Genomic DNA, 24,071 nt, shown 5'->3' with positions numbered 1-24,071 from the left:
TGTCCGATCCTGGAACCGCAAATCAGCCCGCAGTAGATAGAGACATTTTGTGGCAGGCCAGTGGCTTGCTGGGACAAAGTTATTTTTTTCCTTCCTGCTCTCTCTCTTTTCAGCTTAGAGGGCAAGGTGCTTCTCCTCAAAGCAGGCCACTGCCTGATGGAGGATATGGGGTCAGTTGGTGGCTTGTTCTTCCCAGCTTGTGATGTCCACATCAGTTTTCTTAAGATATGCATTCAGTGTGTCTTTGTAGCATTTCCTCTGACCACCACGGGAAATCTGATCATGGGTGAGCTCAGAGTAGAGGGCTTGTTTGGGAGGTGAGAGTCTGGCATCCGCACATAATGTCCAGCCCAGCGAAGTTGTTGCATGAGATCATTTCTTCAATGCTGGTGACATTGGCTTCAGCAAGGATGCTAGCACTAGTGTGGCAATCTTGGCACGAAGGATCTTTGGGATCGTTGGTGATATCTGTACAAACTGTTGAGATGTTGTCGATAGGTCGCTCAGGTTTCGCATCCATAGAGGAGTGTAGGAATAACAGTTGTCTCATAGACTTGGATCTTGGTGTTCTGCCATAGGTCACGGTCCGTGAAAATGCGTCAGAACAATTTCCCAAAGTAAGCACTTGCACACTGGATCCTGTGCTAGATCTCTGTCGATTTTTGCATTTTGAGAAAGTTGGCTACCGAGGTAACAAAAGTGCTCAATTGTCTCCAAAGTCTGACCCTCGATGGTGATTTGTGGTGGGTCCATGTGCAAGGTCTGAAGCAGGTTGATAGAGGACTTTAGTCTTCTCAATATTGAGTGAATCCTAGGCTTCGGTAAGTTTTTGTGCAGGAAAATCCAGTGTGGATTGAAGGTCATTCTCAGTGTGCATGAGGATGAGACAATCATCAGCATACTGAAGATCAGTAATGGAGACTGAAGACTTCGAGCAAAGACGTTGAATATTAAAGAGCCGCCCACCCATTCTATATTGAATGTCAACTCCACTGTGGAGGTGATCTTTAACGAGGACCCAAATGACTGCTAAATAGATGGAGAACAGGGTTGGGGCAAGAATGCTTAACCCCAGTTTTGATGATGAAAGGTTCCGCCTCAATGCCATTACAGAGAACCATGGCATCATCTGATCATGGAGAAGACTTAGGATCTTAATAAATTTTGGAGGGCCGCCAAATCTGTCCAGCACCTTCCACAGAGCTTTGCGATTGACAGAGTCAAAGGCCTTTGTCTAATGGATGAAAGCCATGTACAGGTCCTGATTCTGCTCCAGAGACTTTTCCCGGATTTGGCAGGCAACAAAGATCATGTTGATTGTCCTGTGGGATGGTCTAAAACTGCACTGAGATTCCAGCAATATTTCCTCAGCAAGGGGGAGTAATCGGTTTAAGAGCATATGGGCAAGAATTTTCCCTGCTGTAGATAGCAAGGCAGTGCCTCTATAGTTTCCACCCTCTGACTTATCTCCTTTCTTAAAGATTGTAACAATGTTAGCGTTTCTCAAGTCTTCTGGAATCTTCTCATTACACCAGATATGAAGAAAAAGTTTCCTACCAGTTCTTCAGCTGGTATGCCATCTGGCCCTGCTGCTTGTTGTTTTTAGTCTGCATAATGGCTCGTGTTACTTCTTCAAGGCTTGGGGGCGGAGGTCAGCAAGAGATTCTCTTTCATGTCGTTGAGGTATAGATTCGATCGTGGTATCAGAGACAGTTGACTCACATTTCAGGAATAACTCAAAATACTCCTTCCAATCTGGCTTTGATGGCTTCACTGTCCTTAAAATACATTGACCTGTCTTGGGCTCGGAGTGGTATGGGTCCATGGGAGCATGGACCGTAAGTGACTCTTATTTCCTGAAAGAAACTCCTCATGTCATGTTTATCAGCATAAAGCTCAATCTCCTTGGCCGTTTCTCACCACCACTTATTTTTGATGTAATGGATTTTTAATTTGGGCTTCAGCCTTGAGTTGCGTGTATGACCCTTTCTTCTGCTGGTGTGATGTATTGTTTTGCCACATGCAGTGAGCTTTACTTTTCTGGTCAAGCAGGCCCTGAATCTCAGCATCATTCTCATCAAGGCAGTCTTGGTGATGGTGGGTGACATAGCCAATGGACTCAGCACGTGCTGAGAGAACCGCAGTCTTTAATCCCTTCTAGAAATTTTCATTATCGTCATCAGCCGTAGGCTTAGTGGCAAGCTTCTCTTGGAGACACTGCTGAAGTTTTTCCCGAGTCACTATATCTTCAAGGGACTTGATGTTGAATTTCTTTCGTACTGATTTTGCCTGCTTGCAGTGCCTTGAGACGATCGGGAAATTCATGATTGGTCTGTCCAATAGTCATCAGTTCCATGCATGGCCCTTGTGATGAGGATATCCTTCCGAACTCGAGCTCTAACAATAACATAGTCAAAAAAGTGCCAATGCCTATAGCAAGGGTGTCTCCAGGGTGGTCTTATACTTCTCACTTTGTCTAAAGAGGGTGACCAGGCTATATTCTATGCATTTGCTCAGGAGGAGGATGCCAATGGAGTTACGCTTTCCTACTCCTTCTTTTCTGATAGTGCCATTCCAGAGATATGACTCCAGCCCAACTCTAGTGTTAAAATCTCCAAGGAGAATTATCGTGCCCTCCTTGGGAATGTTGGTCAAGATTCTGTCAAGTTCTGTATAGAATTGTTCCTAATATCCTCGATAGAATCAAGATGTGACGAACTGGGACTGTTCTTAATGTGGTCTTTGAATGCTGAGTGGGGAGTGTTGGCCTGGGAGGACGGTCTGCATTGAGGGATGGGAGACTGGCCTTGAGGGAGGAGACTTGAGCATGTAACGTGAGAACCCAGGAAGGGGTTAGAGGCCAGGTGACACCTCTGCCTGGGAAGCTGGACAAAGGCTGGGGGAGGAGACGATGGGGAGAGGGAGTTTCAGGAGCTGGCTGGGGAATGGAGGGGAGCCCAGACAGAGCTCTGACCCCCCAATGGGCCTGTGGTGCCCCTGGGGCCCCAAGATGGACCTAACTGGGGGGGGATCCTGTTGTCTGTGCCTGCAAGACCTGTCTTGGACTGTGTTCCTGTCGTCTAAATAAACCTTCTGCTTTACTGGCTGGCTGAGAGTCATGGTGAATCGCAGGAAGCCGGGGATGTAGGGCCTTCTGTCCCCCCACACTCCGTGACACAAGCATTAGGGCATACACACTGATGACAGCACAGACTGGTTGTTGCTGAGCTCAAGACGAAGAGTCATAAGACATTCATTGATTCCTACGGGAAATTCTATAAACTGACTGACTGACAAACTTATTCCTAATTGCAAAACCGACACCATGAATGTGCCTGTCCTCTGCAGATTTTCCTTTCCAGAAAAAGGTGTAACCTCCACCTTTTTCTCTCAGTTGACCTTCATCTGGGCACTTTGTCTCACTCAAGGCAGTGACAGCGATGTTATATCTCACAGGTTTCCTGGCGACGATAGCAGTTCTTCTTTCTGGTCATACATTATCGTTGTTATCCATAAGTGTGTGAACATTCCATGTAGCAAAAGTCACTGCCTTTTTGTAGCTTTAACGGCAGGCAGAGTGATCCCACTGGATGTGGTAATCCAGCCAGGAGTGTATGAGACAGCCTAGGTTTAGGGCACCTTTTCTAGCCCTCTCCCCATGCGGGGTGAGCAGAGGGGATCCTAAAGAGGACTGCTCAGTCGCGATAGTAGCTGCTGAATTGCACCCGTATTAGTCTAGGTACCAGATGACCATCTAACTATTGCCGTCTACATGCAGATTTGTGGCTAGGGACTGCCAGATTCACCAATCTTGTCCCTGTCACCACTAGTTGGTCGTCGCAGGGCTTGGAAAGTTGGAAAGATATTTCGCTTGGTAGAAGCCTGCGTGTGATTTCTTTTAACATGGGGAAGCTGGTGCACCTACAGCGACCACATGATCATGACAAGTTGGAGGTCTGGGGCCCAGTGGCAGGGAAAGTCTCTGAGATGACTGGAGATCTCCACTTCATCCGCTTTCACAGCCACTGAGATCCAAGGACCCTCTTCCGCCTGATCCACCATTGATTACTTGGGGGATTGGACCCTGCTTTGTGTGGGACCTCCCTTCACACCTGTTTGCCCAACAACTTAGCTCTGAGGTTCGTTGGAACACGCAAGCCCCTTCACCACAACAGGGTGATGGTCCCCAAAGAGGGCCAACCGTGTACTAGACACTATGTAGACAGATATAGAGACAAGATTGGTTACTTTTTCAATCTGAGGAAGTGTGATTATACTCTCTTCCCTCACATATTGAAAATAACACAGTGGACTATAATGCCTGAAGTAGTAAGTATATAACTGGCACTAGTATGACCTGCCATTTTGAATAATTTTGAGACTTTTCTTCAACTTTTAGACTATCCCTCATATTGGTCCATAAATTTATATTCACTCAGATCACTTTCCCTATGTCTTAGTGCCCTGTGAGTTGATACCCTCTGCCAAGTTTTCTCGTGGTGGTGGTTTCTGTTTTTTATATACTTGGGAGGGGCTTAGATGTTGTCCTGGGAGGGGGGAGTCACATGTAACTAGATATAGTCAGCCTTATGACCCTCTCACCTAATTGCTGGCCATTTAACAGTCTGTAAAGTTGTGTAACTTTGAGTTTCATTATCATTAGTAGGAAGGAAGAATTGACAAGTGTCATGGAGTGTCGGGGGAGTCAGGACCCTGCAACCTCACTTCCTGCAATTTCACCGTGACTCTCAGACAGCCAGTAAAACAGAAGGTTTATTAGACGACAGGAACACAGTCCCAAGCAGGGCTTGTAGGTACAACCAGGACCCCTCAGCCAGGTCCCTCTGGGGGGCAAGGAGTTTAGACCCTAGACTCAGGGTTCCCTGCCTCTTCCCAGCCAGCCCAAAACTGAAAAAACCCTCCAGCTGACTCACTCCCCTCCCCCTGGCTCCTCCTCTCCCTTTGTGCAGTTTCCCCGGGCAAAGGTGTCACCTGGCCCCACCCCCCTTCCTGGCTCAGGTTACAGGCTCAGGTATTGTCCCTCAAGAAAAGTCATCCCCTGATATCTCATCCCCAATGCAGACAGTCCCAGTAAAACTAGACGACATTCCCCAGTCAATCCACCCCGCTCCCTACTGCGTCACAACAAGCAAGATACATTAGTGTTTTAGCCAGTCCTGTTCATACCCTAGTGTCAAATTTCAAGTTCAAAACAGTGTGATTCAGTAGAGTATATTTATGTTATTTATCAGGCTTGTGAGCATAAGGCTGAGTTCGGAAAATAGTATGTATTTTTCTCCAGTACTCATGATAGTTGGATTTCATAGTTGCTAATGGACATTGAACCAAGTTTCCCCCCTCACCCCTCCAGTTCCTCCTGCTTTTTCTTGCTTGGGTGAAGTATAGAGCTTCAATAAATGAGCCTAAATGCACAGAATTCAGGCAGAGAGGTATAAATCGGATGTTCTCAATACTTGATATTAAGTGAACATGTACGGGCTGATTGAGTTACATTCTCTGCCAGATAAAATGCTTAGTGATTCTGTATTTGGGTCAAAGAGACTTAAATTTTCTTTAGCCTTTTTTTGGAAAGGGGAGGGGTGAGGATTGTACCTCTGCTTAAATTGAGCTGTGTTATATTTGTAGATAAACTTTGTCTTAAGAGTCTTAGACAAAGAAAAGGTTTAGGTCGTGTTAATTTTTGCTGTGCTGGTGCAGCAGCTTTTTGTGGGGGATATACATTGTTTAAAGCATCTACATTTTGTTTCAAAGGCTGCTTGGTTGTATTTTAGATTAAGAAGGAGAGTAAGGATGATTATTCCCTTATTGCTTAATCTACTATTTTTAAGGATTAGAGCCATCAACAGAAAATCCATTTTGAGAATTATGGAGCTATTTCAGTGAAAGATGTTTCAGTTCAGTTTAGCCTGCTAAATATCCCTTGCTGGGAAGCATACAGAGTTGTGTGCATAGCCTCATTCACAAGTGCATTTGAATATGGCTATGCCTCCATTTTGAGGCACATTAATGACCCAAACATAATCAGCCAATAGGTACCAGGCAGATGAAATAAATCATTTGCATAAAACTGAAGTGAGTGACTCCCAGGAGATGAGAGAGAGGACAGGGATTTACGTATTAATGAACTGCTATTCCCAAATATTTTTTGATACACTTAGAGTTTATAAAGTTTTAAAGAAAAATATATGGGAAATAAGACCTCACCTTATCAGAGACCTTTTTTCAAACATGCTGCATATAATCATTCCTACCTTCCATCTCCACCCCAGTTTCCTAGCTTGTGCTCACTATTTTAATTCAGCCAGACATCCCCAGAGGCTTAAGAATTGTAGCTGTAAATACAATTCCCTGCTTTGAGACTTTTAAGATGCAGATGTATTTTTCATGTGTCGTTCCTCTTGGCCTTAGAATGAACTTTGATAGTGTTTTTTCTTCGGTGTACCAGCTGGTGCACAATATTTAAACTACTTTATCTTCTAAAATACTTTTTAGATCTACACAGTGTATTACAGCAAAGCAGTGACACAGTCTAGATACATGTCTGTCAGTGTACTTCTATAACATGCCTATCTTTAAAACTATGATTAGGAAAGAGAGGAGAACATAAACTGTAAAGCTATTCAAGCACAGTGTGTGTCCATCGTAGCTTTTTCACTAAGGATAGTATCTTCCATGAGAGGATAGTTCTTGTCAAATGGATTGTAGTAGGGACTTGGAAGTTTGGAGATCTGTATTCTACGCTGGAGGGTGGTGAAGCACTGGAATGTGTTACCTAGGGAGGTGGTGGAATCTCCTTCCTTAGAGGATTTTAAGGTCAGGCTTGACAAAGCCCTGGCAGGGATGATTTAGTTGGGGATTGGTCCTGTTTTGAGCAGGGGGTTGGACTAGATGACCTCCTGAGGTCCCTTCCAACCCTGATATTCTATGACTCACGGGTGTCCTAGGCCAAGTCACAACCTGTCTGTGCCTCCATTTCCGCACCTATTTAAAAAAAAAAAAAAGGGCGGGGGGGATAATGCTTACCCAGCTTTAGTAACTTTATTGAGATCTATTGATGTGATTAAGAATATTTCCATGTCATTCTTCTTTCAGGTCATGCTGGAAATGGAAACTTCCTTTTTCTCTCTCCCTTGTTTCCCTGATGCAAGATGCTCAGTTCCCTTTTGATTTTAGAAATACATTTGTGTGAGAGAAGGTTTCCTTAGTGTCCCTTCGAGTTGGGAGAAACTTGATTTAATCATTCAGTTCATGTCCTCGGTCACATTACCAGACTTCAAGAAGATATGTAATTAATCATTTACAGTGCAGACATCTTTCTCCATTCAGTTCCCAGTGTAGCTTTGAGATAGTAATAAATATTTCAGACTTTAAACAGAGTAACACTTCCATAAACAGTAAATGGCCCATTCAATCTTAGTTATGTGGCAGGTTATTCATTGTTTTAAACCAGTTCCTTTTTGGATAAAACTAGTCTTGAAAGCATTTGTAGCTATTTAACTACCCCATCCTGTTGAGTGACCATCATAGTTAGCACTTACACAATGCCTTGTGTTTCCAATATGCTATACAAACACTGACTACTTAATGCCCACAGTAGTCCTGTGAAGTATGTATTATTTCATTTAGACCGAACAATTTTAAGTTTAGAAACTGACACTTTGTCTCCATGTTCAACACATGTGCCTGCAATGGTGCCTTTGTTAGTGGAAAGCAGCATTGCTACTGGGTTATTCAGGGAAATGGTGGTGGTGCCAACTCAAAAGATTCCCTGTTTGAGCATAAGAATGGCCATACTAGATCAGACAAATGATCCACCTAGCCCAGTATCCGGTTTTCTGACAGTGGCCGGTGCCAGATGCTTCTGAGGGAATGAACAGAACAGGGCAATTTATCAAGCGATCTACCCCATCATCCATGTTGACATCCTCATGTTGCCCTGCTGAGCAATTCAGTTACCCTCCTGCATGCTGAAAGCTCTGATTTAGGCATCAGCCATAGCCGAGATTGTCAATCTTATATGGAATCAGCAGCCAGGTTCTTGCTACCATCGTGAAATGGGGAAGTTATGTGCCTTGGGGTATGTCTACACTACGGGATTATTCCGATTTTACATAAACCGGTTTTGTAAAACAGATTGTATAAAGTCGAGTGCATGCAGCCACACTAAGCACATTCATTTGGTGGTGTGCGTCCATGTACCGAGGCTAGTGTCGATTTCCGGAGCATTGCACTGTGGGTAGCTATCCCGTAGCTATCCCATAGTTCCCGCAGTCTCCCCCGCCCATTGGAATTCTGGGTTGAGATCCCAATGCAAAAACAGTGTCACGGGTGATTCTGGGTAAATGTCGTCACTCAATCCTTCCTCCGTGAAAGCAACGGCAGACAATCATTTTGCGCCCTTTTTCCCTGGATTGCCTTGGCAGACGCCATAGGATGGCAACCATGGAGCCCGTTTTGCCTTTTGTCACTGTCACCATATGTGTACTGGATGCTGCTGACAGACGCGGTACTGCAGTGCTACACAGTAGCATTCATTTGCCTTTGCAAGGCAGCAGAGACGCTTACCATCCCTATTGCACCATCTGCCATGCCATTGTAAATTGGCGATGAGATGACGGTTATCAGTCGTTCTGTACTGTCTGCTGCTGTCATGGGTGCTCTTGGCTGGCCTCGCTGAGGTCGGCCAGGGGCACATGGACAAAAATGGGAATGACTCCTCGGGTCAATCCCTTCTTTATGTTTTGTCTAAAAATAGAGTCAGTCCTGCCTAGAATATGAGGCAAGTCTACTAGAGAACCAGAGAGCACAGCCGCTCCGTGTCTGAGCCCCAGAGATCCCGCAGAAATGATGAGCTGCATGCCATTCTAGGGGGTGCCCCTGCAACAACCCCACCCATTGCTTCCCTCCTCCCCCAACCCTCCTGGGCTACCGTGGCAATGTCCCCCCATTTGTGTGATGAAGTACTAAAGAATGCAGAAATAAGAAACACTGACTTTTTAGTGAGATAAAATGAGGGGGAGGCAGCCTCCAGCTGCTATGATAGTCCAGGCAGTACAGAATCTTTTCTTTAGACATGAAAGGGGGGGCGGGGGCTAATGGAGCTCAGCCTCCAGTTGCTATGATAAAGACGGTTACCAGCCGTTCTGTACCATCTGCCGGGAATGACCGGGAGTCATTCCCATTTTTACCCAGGTGCTCCCAGCCGACCTCACCGAGGCCAGCCAGGAGCACTCACGGGTTGATGGATAGCAGTCATATTGTACCGTCTGCCACTGGGAAGGGGGATGCTGGTGCTCAGCGCTGCAGCACCCCGTCTACCAGCAGCATGCAGTAGACATAGGGTGACACTGAAAAAAGGCGAGAAACGTTTTTTTCCCTTTTATTTCGGGGGGGGGGAAAGGGTGTAAATTGACGACATTGAAACACCCGGGAAAAGGTTTTTGACCCTTTAGGCATTGGGAGCTCAGCCAAGAATGCAAATGCTTTTTGGAGACTGCGGGGACTGTGGGATAGCTGGAGTCCTCAGTCTCCCCTCCCTCCCTCCATGAGCGTCCATTTGATTCTTTGGCTTTCCGTTACGCTTGTCACACAGCACTGTGCTGTGGCCTCTGTCTATCATAGCCTGGAGATTTTTTCAAATGCTTTGTCATTTCGTCTTCTGTAACAGAGCTCTGATAGAACAGATTTGTCTCCCCATACAGCGATCAGATCCAGTATCTCCCATACGGTCCACGCTGGAGCTCTTTTTGGATTTGGGACTGCATGGCCACCCGTGCTGATCAGAGCTCCACACTGGGCAAACAGGAAATGAAATGCAAAAGTTCGCGGGGCTTTTCCTGTCTACCTGGCCAGTGCATCCGAGTTCAGATTGCTTTCCAGAGCGGTCACATTGGTGCACTGTGGGATATCGCCCGGAGGCCAATACCGTCGATTTGCGGCCACATTAACCTTCGACATGGCAGCTACTCCTCTCGTCGGGGAGGAGTACAGAAATCGGTTTAAAGAGCCCTTTATATCGATATAAAGGGCCTCGTTGTGTGGATGGGTGCAGGGTTAAATCGGTTTAACGCTGCTAAATTCGGTTTAAACGCGTAGTGTAGACCAGGCCTAGGATTGCTAGGCTCAGAATGTAGAGACACATGTAGGGAGCAGCGAGATTAATTGCTGTATGCTTCTGGTTCTACCTTAAATGTTCATTCTTACCTGATATGGAGGTCAGACATGGTTTGGTACTGGAAGTCTAGCTGGATTAGAGAAATCTGATCTTTAGAGGAGGCCAGTTGAATATCAGTGGAAGGAAAGTGCCGTTTTTCACTAGGAGATTTCCAGTCATTAACTGAAATCTCAAAATCTCTTTAACTGGTCATAGCCTATGGTTCCATGGTCATATTGGCTGGTGCTCTAATTGCCCTTTATCCTAAAACTCAGCCCTAAATATTTGCAGGGTGGTGAGCTTGGGGAATTTCAAAATTTCTGAGTGCTTGATTTTTGCAACCTTAATGTTTTTTTAACATAGTTTGCAAATGTGTGTGTACGCGTACACACACATTTCATGGGTTTTTAAAATAGAAAACTGGGTCCTCCCTCTCACTGGGGTCCACCCATGTAGGGGTCTCACCCCCATGCTTTGGGTTACTTCCCCTCTTTCTCCCAGTGCATATTTCTCCATCAGCTTGACTGCTGGTGTTGCTGGACCCAGACTCGCAAGTTCTCTGGGAGGCCCTGCACAAACTGCTCCAGTATCACCTGGTCCATGATCTGCCACACTGTTTGAGTGTCGGGCCGCAACCATCGTGTGGCCCAGTCCATCAATTCCCGGGCGAAGGCCCGGGCCGCACACCCCTGTCCACCTGGCCGACTGAAATATCTGTTGATATTTCTCAGATGAAAGCCCCACCCGGTCTAAGACGGCCACCTTCACGGTGTCATACTCCCTGGCTTGTGCATCAGTCAGGGCCATATATGCAGCCTGTGCCTCCTCACCGAGATATGAGGCTAGCTGTGGGGCCCAGGTTGCCCTGTCCCATGTGGTGCCCACAGCCACTCACTCAAAGATGCAGAGGAAGGTGTCGCGGTCGTCATCAGGGCAGGGCCCATTTTACAAAGGCCCAACCCCGTAGTGTGGGTGCCATCTCCCCCCAAGGAACTCGCCAGTTTCTGCAGGAGTTGTTGCTGCACCCCCTCCTGCTCCTTAATAAAGTCCTGTACAGTCCTCTGCTGCTCGGCCTGCCAGGCGAGTAGAGCCTGTCTCTCTATCTGATGGGATTGCTGGAAGGTCTGCAGCATCTTCTGCATCTCCTCCTGCTGCTGAGTCTGCCACTGCAGGGTTCCCTCCATCCCGAGGTCACCAAACTATAGCTCTGGCACAAAAGGATCCTGGAGAAGCCTCCACATGTCATGGGGTGCACAGCCAGCCCCTCTTCCTCTGGGTCTGGTTGCCCTCCCAGATAAGTGCAGGGAAACTTCAGCTCTGCGCAACATCTGTGTCCTTTATTCTTTACGCGTTTTCCCACCACCGGTGTCCAACTATATACAATCCTTACAGGTTTCTTGCCTACCACAGGCTGAGTCAGTAACCAGTTAGAGGGTTTCCACCTCCCTCCCTGACTGACCCACCTCTCTCTGGCTGCCCCTGCTCCTTCTGGCTCCTTCCCAGCCTTTGTAGTTCTTGGCCTATCAGGCTGGCAGACATAAGGCTTTTCAGCCAGCCCTAATCTATCCCCCTTGATTGGGGCTGTCATGGCAGGGGCTGATTAGGTGTGTTTCCAGCAGCACCCTGCCACACACCCACCTTGTTCGCCAGCAGGGTTGGTGTGATGTTCCCCTCTGGTGTTATCTGGACTGGTGATCTGCTAGGCCGCTCCAATCCTTGACTCTGGGAGCCAGCCTTACTCTGCTCTGCTGTGAGAACCCCCACTCCTGGGCTGTTCATGCACAGCCTCGGGCATGTAAGCTGCTTGGATTGTGCAAGCAAATGACACTAGCCAATATCTCCGGTTCCAGACACAACCCAAAGAACCTCCATCTTATAGTGTCCAATTATGCCTGCTGGATGCTGCAAGCTTATATGAGTTCATCAATGTAACAAAGAAATTGATATGTGCCAGGCTTGTTATCCCAAGGGGAACCTCTGACACACTTCAAACCAAATGTACCGCTTCAGGTAGAATAAACAAACAACTTTATTAACTACAAAGATAGATTTTAAGTGATTATAAGTCAAAGCATAACAAGTCAGATTTAGTGAAATGAAATAAAAGCAAAACGCATTCTAAGCTGATCTTAACACTTTCAGTGCCCTTACAAACTTAGATGCTTCTCACCACAGGCTGGCTGGTTGCTCTTCAGCCAGGCTCTCCACTTTGATCAGTGCTTCAGTCGCTTGGTGTGGTGTCTGTAGATGCACGTGGAGAGAGAGAGCGCATGGCAAATGTCTCTCCCTTTTATCATGTCCTTTCTTCCCTCCCCCTCCTCCCCCTTCAGAGTCAGGTGAGCATTACCTCACCGCAGTTCCAAACTGACCAAAGTCTCCTTTCTCAACTCCCACCTCCAGACCTTGTGTCCCAATCTATTCCTGGTATCCTGCAATCAGATCAGGTGGTGGTTCTTCCACATTGCCTGAATAGCAGAAGAGGGGTCGCTGAGAGCACAGGAGAAACAGGCTCCCTGTTCTCAGTTCCAGTGCCCAGCCCCATCCTGGCTTGGAACTGCTGTGAGCAACCATTACAGGGAAAGACCGGCTTTGACCTTGAAGCCTTGGGCTGAAGAGCCTGCTCTGTGGGGACGGCACATGTGCAATCAGGTCAGCACTAGGAGCTGAGAGAGGTTTGAGCATGCTCATTGAGGACAGAATCTTCTGAAATTTTAGCTGCTAAAATCAACGTTTGAACTGATCATGTGTGAACTGCGATTTTTTCCAAAGGCTTATAACTTGGCCAAATTTGGGCAGATGTGCACCGGGTTGGCAAAAGACTACCTCTGCCAAATTTCAAGTCCCTACTCCAAAGCATGTGGGCGCTAGAGGTTTTCAAAGGGTTGCCAGAATTTTTTAACATGAGTAAAATTTATTTCTTATTCAAGTAGTGTCCCTATGGGTGCTCCACTGCAAGTGCATTTGCGTCCCTGTGCTGCTGATTGGAAAACTTTGGTAGTAGTGTCTGTTTGGCCCGCACATGCGCTGTCCCTGCCCTCGTGCTCTGCCACGAGGCTAACCAGTGCTGCGTGGGTGAACCCCCCTCAGTTCCTTCTCTACTGCAAAGTCCTTGACAAGAACTGCGAAGTAGAGGGGAGGAGGGTGGGTCATGGAGCACCCATCAGGGGACACATCTCGAAGAACCATCATTACTGCACAAGGTAACTTCCTCTTTTCCCTAGCTTCATTCTCAGAAATGGCTGAACCAGTTTGGCTGAAATGAAAAGCCTGAGGCAGAAACCCAGAACATAAAATATCAGCCCAGATGGTTCGTTTGGCAGTTTTATAAGCAACTGAAAACAGGGTCTTATAATGGAAAATGGGCAACTTTGGTAACAGGTGGCACGATCAGCCACACCTGTGATCAGCAGCAGCTCCTGAACTCTGAAACTGCCATGTTCTGTTGACGATGTTTATAGCGAGTTTTTAATGCACGCTTGAATGTGCTCATTAATGCTAATATTATGCACCAATTATTTAATATTACAACTTTCCTTTGGGTTTGATTTACGTTCAAGGCTTTTGTAAAGACAGTATTGGAGTTAGAGATGCGGTGTTAAATTATTTTGGATTTCCGTAATTGCTTTGATGTCTCAAGTCAAGATAGTTTGAAGAAGTTTTCTCCAATAGGAAAGTTCATTTACTGGAAATTCTGAGAGGCAGGGGCAGATTGTACTATCTTAAATTGAAATGTAATAAAAGTTTGATCATGTTTGGATTAATGAATGACTCATTTGGGAAAAGGAAGAGTAGAGTTACAGTATACTACCGGCTATTCCCATTGCTGTGATTACATGGAGTAACAGTGTGGCCAGTACAATTGATCCCAGCATTATGAGAGTCATTTTCTCAGTGCCAGGTCATTATGTGGAATGTCCTTTTTCTTTCTCCTTCAAATTCCCTTCTCACTTTTCCCCAAAGGGATTAATTGGATTCTCTGGGCTGGATCAGCTGAGCTGAGTTGTTTCACCGTCAGCAAACTCAGTGAGAAGCAAGAGCTGGAGTAGACAAAGAAAGAATTCTACTCAGGAGAGTGTAGCAATAGACTTCATTGTAGCTTTGAACAAAAATGTCCTTGAAATACCTTTTGGTAGGTTAACTGCAGTGACTGGAGGAGCTAGCAAACTGAAAGGTCTCCTCAGTGGTTCTTACAGACTAATGAACAAATTTGATTAAGATTTGGCAGCTTTTCCTAATATTCCCTGTAACCAGCAAATCTTCCCAGGCAGTGCTGTGCTCCATGTTTGAAAAGAGAGCAGCCTAGTAATTAAATGATGAACGAAGGGAAATGTACTGATGAGCATATTGAGTGGTTAATTAAATGAAAGAAAGAGAATGTAAAACAAAAATGCCCGTCTAAGGTCCCTTGAGGCCCTGCCAAACCTCCCTCCCCTTTCCCCATCCGAGTTTATAATGGGAAAGGAGACACCTGCACATATGCTGTTTTCTTGGTTGGCCCTTTGTGGTTGGAAATTGCTGCTACACCCCACCAGCCTGGCATATATAAAAAGGTAACTAATGATTATCTACACAAATCACCTTCTAATTCATAATGTAACAGTGACATCCCCCAATGTAGCGCCATCACCTTGATGATAGTGTAGCTGTATCATCTTAAAATATCCAGGCTTTCCTAGGTGGCATGATTTTTTTTTAAACTTCAGTGTTCTGTCAAGATTTTCTTCCCCTTAAATTATTGTTACGGTAAGTTTTTAGAACCTTAACACCATTATCTCAGAATTTTCACTCTGATTATGCCTTGGTTGGAGTGAGATTCTTTTACATTGTTCAGTGCTTACTTCCATGGGTATGGACTACACTGCTGTGTGCAAAGAGAGGGAGTTTCATTGCATTACTTTTGTACTCAAAAGGCAGTAAGAAACTAATCAAGAATATATCTGAATAGGATTCAACTGGGTGACAGCCTGTGCCTGAATAAACAGCTTCACGTTATATACATGGAATGTTCGTACATTATCATCACACAAGAGGTTTGGTGTTGCTGCTGAATTAGCTGAAATGATAAGCAGCTGATATTACCTGTAGGCAATTGCTAATTGGTGGAGGGTCACCTTGGGATCTGTGGTACCACAGAGGCCAATAGGAAGCTAGAGATGCATGTTTTTATGTAAGACCATTATAATTTTGTGCAAATTTGAACTAATAAATAAAACTCTCAAGACCCAAGTTTCAAGGCAGAATAAATGCCTGTAGAGAGACTTAGCCTCAACCAACTAATGGACAAAAATATGCTGTTCAGATCCCGGAATTGCTGACAATGATTATTTCATATGCTGCTGCTACAGTTAAGGTTGACAAACTAAGGGAAAAACATAATGGTTTATTGAACCTCAGTAGAAGTTACTTGTGTGTATGGGCCAATTTAGATTAGTTACCAAAAATAATTGGCCTCTGACTGTTAGAACGTGAGCTGGTCAATGATTCTGGCCTCAGACCTACAATAAGAAATACCCCCATCAGTTTCAGTGCTAGTTTTCCTATGGAAAGATTTTTGTGTTTAGAAAAGAAACTGCAGCTCTGTAACTTTTAATGTAGTTTGGGGCTCAGGAAAAGGAGAGAGGACGAATATAATGCAAGAAAAAAAGCCCCATGTAATTAGTATAGGGGGAAGAAAACATTAAGCATTATGGAGCAACACCAAGTAGACAAAGGCAGGTAAGAAACTAAACATGCTTTGGGTGAGCAAAACCAGCTCTGAGAGTCTGTATTTAAGGCTTTGTCTCTGTGAAATGTGCAAGCCAGAAAATATGAAATGTACACGGCAATTCTTTGAAGATCTTGGGAAGGGATCTTTTCATTGTTCAACTTACCACACATCTGTTCCAGTAGACCCTTACCATGGTAGTGCAACATGACAATCTGTTGCATAATGGATGTTCTTTTTTTAGAAATACCTTATGTTCTTATGTTTAGAAATACAAAGATTCTGCATCTTACTCTCCAGATGACAAGGGAAACTGAGTAAACTTGTGAAGGGTTTTGTGGGCCAATGGTTCATAGAGTTCAGATACCACTGAAAGTGCAATAGTAAATCATAGTGTAAGGGACTCTGCTTATAGTTCTGATATTGTAAAACTCTGGTGATGGTGAAGCAGATGTTACTTTTTTTTAATGTATTGCAGGGTGCAAATTGCAATTTTCTGTTACAATTACTCCACTTTAGATCTTCAAGTGCTTTTCTATTTTGTGCCAAATTAAAAGATTTGGGAAGAAAAATGTCATTAGGTTGCTATTTAAAGAGTTTTGCTTGGGTTTTTTTCCGGGGGATTTGTCTTTCACGGGTGTTTGGACAGTGTTTTCAGATAATTTTTTTGGAAGTGGACAGGGACACGTTTAATATAACTATAGCCTTACTTCTTTGTGAGAGTCAGTAAATATAATTTTGATGGCTGGGAATTTAATGACATCTGTTCTTGGAAGAAGAACAGTGAAGAAAATTAGAAATTGCAGTCAAAATCCTGGCATCCTTTGACTTTGTAACCCATAAATTAAAGCTTTTTGTGCTGTGAAACATTCAATGCCGAAGCATGATACATCTAACAATTTCTGTACTAATACATTTCTGTACTGTTTATTTTATGTCTAAACATAATTGCCACATCTCTACTTTACCTTTTTAACCTCTACTGCTATAACAGTCAAATTACTTTGGCTGCTGGGAATCTCCCTTATTCAGAGTGTAAAATTTGGATGTGGGGAACTGCCATATAGTGTGACATAAGAGAAACTAAAGTCAGAGAAAAGTACCAGCTGTATCACTAGTGTGTGTATAAAAGATGGACAGCATAAAAGCAGTTTTATATTTTGGGGTTTTATACTCTGGGCTGAAATTGGTCCAAGTAAATAAGCAACCTATATACCCAACAGTTTTTAGGTAGAACTTATTAGACAACGAGTTTTCCTATAGGCCTAAAAAAGAGTTTTTTTACAGATGCTAATAATGGCTCATTGGGTCAGCTGTTTCTCTAGTTAAACCATTTGGGTATCTGGGAAGTTCGTGATCTCTGGAAAGGCTCATGAAGGGCATTCCATCTCCCAAGAGCCTTTCCAGCAGCAGCCGTCATATAACCTTAGCTGCTTTTTGTGCAATATTTGTCTTTCAATGCCATTATAGTGGCATTTTTTTAAATAAATGAATTTAAATTAAGTTTAATATATATGGGTGTCTTCTTTTGTTGGTTAGCAAAACCAGAAGAGATAAAACCAGTGGAGCTTGTGACGGGAAGTGACATCACAGCACCCCCAAACAAAGAGCTTCCTCCAAGCCCTGAGAAGAAGACCAAGGTCGGTGTGCCATTATTTCATGGCTTCTTTATACCCAGCTCTGTGGGTTTGGCTTCCTCTGCCTGCTTTACTCCCTGCTTCTTAAGCTGTGGTGATACAGTTCTGTTTTCTGAGCAAGTGGCTTCTGGGAAGTAATTCAATTGTAAAGTTACAAACAAATCAGCCTTCAGTAAATCTAATTGAAACTGGAGTTAGCCCAACAAATTTATGCTCAACTTAAATATAAAATAATACATTAGGCAATGTCCATGGTGGGAGAACAATTAATTTTCATAATGACATTTCAAGAATGCTGATATTTTGATCCACTTGATAGTTTCATTATTATTAATTTATTTGTATTTCAGTAGCTTCCACGGGTCCCCATCAGACCTGGGGCCGTAGTCTGCTTAGTGCTGTACAAACAGATGGTCTCTACACCAAAGAGATGGCAGCAGTCAGCAGTCTTGACCAGAGCTCTTACTGAAGTTTTGAACCCAAACCGTAATCTCTCCCTCAGTGAATGCCATGGTTTTACTGTCATTCACATTGTCACCTGAGAAATCCAAAGGAATAGGCTCTGAACAACTAAGCTCCAATTTTTATTAAGAGTTGATACCTAAGGCTGAATCCAGGTCACATTGCAGGCAGTGGGAATTTGGCCATTGATTTAGGTTAGATTAAGATTTAGATCTTGCACTGCATTATATAGGTACAATTAGACAGAAATGTCCCATTCATTGAGCATAGGACTAAACGTCAGGAACTCCAAATATTAATTGCAGCTCCACCACTGACTGCCTTCTGGGGCCTTCATTGTCTCTGGGCCAAATTCTGGTCCCATTGAATTTAATGGCAAAATCCTGGTCCCAGTGTTTCTGTTCCCCATCTGTAAAACAGGTACTACGTTACTTCCTGTCAATGTTATATGCCAGCTCCAGGCCCTTTTTTTGTTACGCTCAGGAAACAGGATGTTTAATGTTTTTGTTTCCTCTAAATAGCATTTTATGTTCCTTGCTGCTTAACATTTTTGTTTACAATGCGCTGTTTTTTTTCTTTTTGTCTGTGTTTGTGTTTACATTGGCTGTTGCTTTTTGAAAAATGTAAAGCCTTCAGCATCCACACCATCAGCAAAACCTGCAGCAACGAAAACCAAGCCACTGTCCACTACAAGCCCCAAGCGGCCAGCTTCTGCCACACCTGGCCAAAACAAAAAACCCACCAGCCCTACTGCAGGTCCTACTTCGGCCACTACTCCCAAACGCCCAGCCACCAGTACTACACGTCCCTCCACTTTAACTCCTAAAGACACTAAACCAAAGGTAAGAGAGAATATTTCACTTGCACATTGAAGCTCCAAGGCTTGTAGACCAAAATCCAGGTAACTGTTTTATCTGACTAGCAACAGTCGATAGGAATCAAAGGGTAGCATCGTTCTAGAGACAACAGTGGAACAATAAGATTAAAGCCTGATCTTGCTATCAGATCTGTATGGACACAAGATTCTGCCTCCATGGATCTGAGCAGAATATGTATTTTGGCACTGAGGAGTAGGACGAGCAGAAGAGCATTGAAACTTTCCTCTGTGTTTTGGTTGTAATTTTCATGAACTACTAAAAGGTGCTCAAGAAAATTATTTATTTTTTTAAAATTTAAAACAAAAGCCTGTAACCTTCTTTGTTCTGCAATATATACTTCAGAAAACTGTTGAATTAATGTGATTGAACAGGGAACTTAATGTTAGTGTTCAACTCCACGTTCTATAGAAAGAGCTGGACCAAATAAGTCAACTAGAAAACCGGTAAAAAAAAAGGTAAATAAGACCACTGGGATGTGGGAAGGGGAAAGGTTAAAAGTACTGGATAGCTACAGTCTAACAAGGCAAAGCAGAGACTATTACACTAATAACTGGGTTTAAGCTATGGTAGGGAAAAGTCGTCATAAATATTAATAAGGGACTGGAAGAACCTGCCCGAAACAGGTTGTGGAAATCTACCATCATTGGATGTCTACAAGACACAGACTAATCACCTGTTTTAGATAATATCAATCGTGACACAAAGCAGGGGTATAGACGAGGTGACCGAATAGAGATGCTTTCACTCATAAGTAGCTCTGTGAAATCTTCTCCAATGTCTTCCCAAATAAATACCCCGAAGAATGACCTACCAACACTTCCCTTGAGATAAGCAGCAGGAATAACCTCCCCACCCCACACATACATACCCTAATGGCGTTTGCGGATTGGGTGCAATCCTTCCAATTCGGTGTCATTTTATGTAATTTCGATAGTGCCCAGATACCATGGTGATGGGTGCCATTAGATACAACTTATTAATTGATCTGCCCAGTAAATGCTTGCAGTTTGTAATTCCATGGTCATTCACGCGCCAGTCGGCTCTAAAGCATCATATCCTAGAGCTAAAGAAGGATATAAGCACTCAATTTAGAGAACTGGAAGCCTGTCTTCAATGTCTCTCATGTTGATTGTGACCTGTAAGTGGGTTGTGCAGTGTGTATTTGGTATTTGTAGAACACCAGACTTTTAAAGAGACGCTGACAAAATACAAATACAATTGCAAACAAGAACTTTAAAAAATATATCAGAGATTATTAAATTGGAGCAATTTAAAAATCTAATGGACTTTTTGCTCCTCACTCAGGTAGGAAAATAAAACCGTTTACTTCACCTCTTACTGCATCATCTCTAGATGTTTAAATTTAATCAACTATTACATCTAGGTACTTACATCCAATTTGAAGCAAGACATTTTTGTTTATAACAACTTCATGTGTATATTCTCATGCAGTAGTATAAAAACTGCAAAGGAATGTTAAAATAAATTTCAGCTGTAAATCTTTACATTCATCAGTGTGTTTAAGGCCTTTACTGTCAAACACAGAGCTAAAGGATTGTGTTTGAGGGTCCCCTATACAGGTGGTTACAAAAGGGCAAATATATGTGTCTTTGTCTGTCTGAACAAAGCCAATATATATTTTGATGGAAATACTGATTTTGGGGTAGGTAATCCCACTTTCACTTCCTCCTTCCATAGTTACTTTCCTAAAATTATCATTAATCATAAATTTATAAAACTTTTTAAAATCGATTTTTGGTAAACCATAATATCGCAGAAATTCTGAGTCATTACCTAATATTGTGTAACTCCCCTGCCTGCCCTTCCCCAAATAACCACTTCTAAATTATTTCCAATTTCTGTTGATGTTGCAGTCAAATCGACCCATCTGTTTAGTTTTCCAGGAAGGAATGACCACTCTCCATTTTCCTGATGGGTCAGTTGTTCATAAATTGATTGATCTATTGTGTTCCAGATGATCTGCCAAATGCCTTTTTAGCCTGGAAAGCATTTTGGCCTGTAATGAAATAGCTTCCTCTCCCAGAGGTTAGTGAGTGACATGATGCTAGGGAACTAATGACTGAAAAAACACAATGGAGCTCAAAATAAATACTTGGTGCAAGTCTACAAATGGACTGCTCCTGTCAGCTTGGGAATCTAATGGAGCTTCCCAGATACTGAATAATGAATTTTAGGGTGCACCAACCTACCTGTCCCATGTGTCCTTCACTAAGTATAGCCGGTCGCAGGTTTTCATGTACTACAGGGAATTTGTTTTAGAATTTTCCATGTTACAGAACTTTTCTTAGCAGGGACTAGCTTACGTATTTAAGAATCCAAACAATTGTGCTTCAGCACTTTTGAAAAGGAATTTCAGCACTTTCCAAGTTCTCTTTCAGCTACATCTTGAGAGTACTGTTTGTAAATGGGCCATCGGTTTCAGTGTAGCCTTTTGTTACCAGGTAACAGACGCGAAGAGCCCAGACAAACGGACCTCACTTTCAAAGCCACTGTCTGCTACGACACCTCGAGCTGCTGTAAAGGTCAGCCCTGCCACGCCCAGGACAACTGCAGCGTCTCCAGTTACAACAGCCTCCGGTCCGAGAAACACTGCTGCTTCCCCACCCAAAAGGCCAACGTGTAAGCATTGCCCTGCTGAGCTCAGGATGAGCGCCCTTTCTTTCTAAACTGGTGCTAGCTTCTGTTGGAAAATGTTAGTATTTGGATTAGTTCACAGAAATGTAGCCACCTCTTGCAGCTCATAGCGCCCCTGACAGTTTGAACTGAGGCGATAATGAGCAAATTCCGTGCTTGCACTTCTCTAGCCCCAGAAATTTGTCCCATTTAGGCTGCCATTAAATAAAGTGGCTAGTTCTTCAGTTGCAAATAAAACTATCATGTTTTTGGCCACAAATGGTGAGGCTGCTTGAGCTGTGATAGGTGTGAACTTGAAGTGTGATAGGTGTGTAGAGATGGTGGTAGGCAGATGCATAGACAGAGGGGACAGAAAATTTAAGTTTCATAAATTCAGAGTCTGAGACCAGAAGGGACCATTAGATGATCCATTCTGACCTCCGGTATATGTAGGCTTGGCAGAATGAGATTTTTATTTTTTTTGTAACTTCAACAGATATTAATGTTTTGTTTTTAAGCATTTTTTATTTTTGTCTATTTAAAATTTTCACAGGAAATTATGGGGTAGTCAGACAATAAGAGGGGTCATGAAATTATTTATTGGCAGTAGATGTTGAAGTTCAAAAAGTTAAAGCTTTTCATAAAAGTCTAAAACACAAATTGTCAACATTACTTGATTATTTTGACATGTGAATATCCTTAAATCAAACTCTAAGTTCGCCAGCAGCACGTTTTTTATTTTGCCGATCTGTAAATTTCTGTTATTATCTATGGAAATATTTTTCTGTTGGTTTGTATGTGTTGGATGAAATTGACATTTATCAATATTTACTGATAAGAATCTAATATTTCCAAGCCTGTGTATATCACAGGCCATCTGAATTTCACCCTCTTTACATTTTACTTAATGAAGCGGTAACTTGGACTTGGCTAAAGCAAGGACACCCAGTGTTGATCTGAAGATATCAAGGAATGGGAAACCCCTCACTCCTCTTTGTGATTTGTTCCAATGGTTAATCACCCTCACTGTTAAAAAATTGTGCCTTATTTCTAATTGAATTGTCTGGCTTCAGCTTCCAGCCAGTGCTGCTGCTTCTGCCTTTCTTGCTAGATTAAAGAGCCCTTTAGTATCTGGTATTTTCTCCCTGTGAAGGGACTGTAATCAAGTCAATTCTCCGTCTTCTTAACAAGCTAAACAGGTTGAGCTCTTTAAGTCTCTCACTGTAAGGCATTTTCTCCAGCCCTCAAATGATTTTTGTGGCTGTTTTCTGCACCCTCTCCTCCAACTTTTCACCATTCAGAACTGGATGCAGTATTCCAGCGTCAGCCTCACCAGTGCCATATACAGTGGTAAAATCACCTCCCTACCCCTACTCACCACTCCCCTGTTTATACATCCAAGGATCACATTAGTTTTTTTGCCACAGCATCACACTGGGAATATATTGTGTTACTTTTCCACTATGACCTCTAAATCCTTTTCAGAACCCAGAGTCCCTCAGTCTGTAAGTATGGCCTGCAAGCCTTGTTCCTAGATGGGTAATTTTGCATTTGGTTGTATTAAAACACATTTTGTCTGAATGTGCCCATCTTACCAAACAATCCAGATTGCTCTGTATGACTTCCTAGTCCTCATCCGTTATTACTGTGCCAGTCTGTCATCTGCAAATTTTATCAGCAGTGATTTTATATTTACTTCCAGATCACTGATGGACATGTTGACTAGCACTAGGCCTTGTGCCAGGCCCCATGGAACCCTACTAGAAACACTCCCATTCAGTGAGGATGATTCCTCATTGACAGCTACTTTCTGAGACCTCAGTTACCCACTTCTTAATTCACTGAATTTGTGTTTTAGTCTGCCTTTTCTGCATCATTATTAACAATGTTACCATCTACATCTAGTAATGGGCCTACACCGTTGCTAGTATTTATTTTGTTCCTGATATTAACAAAAACAAAAATTAAATTAAAAAAACCACCTCCTTCTTCTTGGCCTTAGCCCTGCCAGCCATGGAATTTCCCTGATGTCTTTAGTGTCCCTTAGCAATTCTCTGCACTTCATAACTTCTAATTTATATCGATTGCTATATATTTCTTTTGGGGTTTTTTGGCTTCTAATTGCTCACTTCAATTTGCCACAATCAGGATGGGCTGTCAGCCAAAGTTGTCCTCTATCTTGGTTGGGGAATTGTGGCTTTTGGGCCATCTAATTACCTTTTCTTAAAGAACTCTCAATTTTCATTTACCTTTTTCTGTCTAAATTTTTCTTCCCAATCAATTTGGCTCATAAGTTTCTTCAACTTTTGGAAATTAGCCCCTTTGAAGCACCAAGTATATCTATTATTGCTTGGGGCTGTCTTTTATTTGCCTACATTGAATGTAATCAGGTCATGATCACTGGTTCCTTGGCAACCACCAAATTCCAGTCTCTTGAATAATTCATTTTTGTCCATCATAGTAAGGTTCAAAATAGTAACCTTGTATTGGGTACAGTGCCTTCATGTGTCAGAAAATTATCTAGTAAAATTATCATCAGGTTAGAGATTATGCCAAAGTTTATAGATAGACGAGTTTGCCAA

General features: G+C 43.3%; 1 protein-coding gene across 1 annotated transcript in view; it reads left to right on the top strand.

Moving 5' to 3' along the window:
• Positions 1 to 24,071, top strand: part of MAP4 (microtubule associated protein 4) — a 268,981-nt gene that overhangs the window by 219,942 nt on the left and 24,968 nt on the right. The window contains exons 17-19 of the mRNA XM_045004160.1: positions 17,418 to 17,518; positions 18,607 to 18,819; positions 21,318 to 21,495. Of these exons, the coding sequence (XP_044860095.1) occupies positions 17,418 to 17,518; positions 18,607 to 18,819; positions 21,318 to 21,495 (492 nt within the window). The remainder of the gene's footprint in view (positions 1 to 17,417; positions 17,519 to 18,606; positions 18,820 to 21,317; positions 21,496 to 24,071) is intronic.

Source organism: Mauremys mutica, chromosome 2 (assembly GCF_020497125.1).
Source record: "Mauremys mutica isolate MM-2020 ecotype Southern chromosome 2, ASM2049712v1, whole genome shotgun sequence".
Classification (NCBI taxonomy): domain Eukaryota; kingdom Metazoa; phylum Chordata; order Testudines; family Geoemydidae; genus Mauremys; species Mauremys mutica.
The sequence above is the reverse complement of the archived record's forward strand: the minus strand, read 5'-3'. Positions and strand labels throughout refer to the sequence as shown.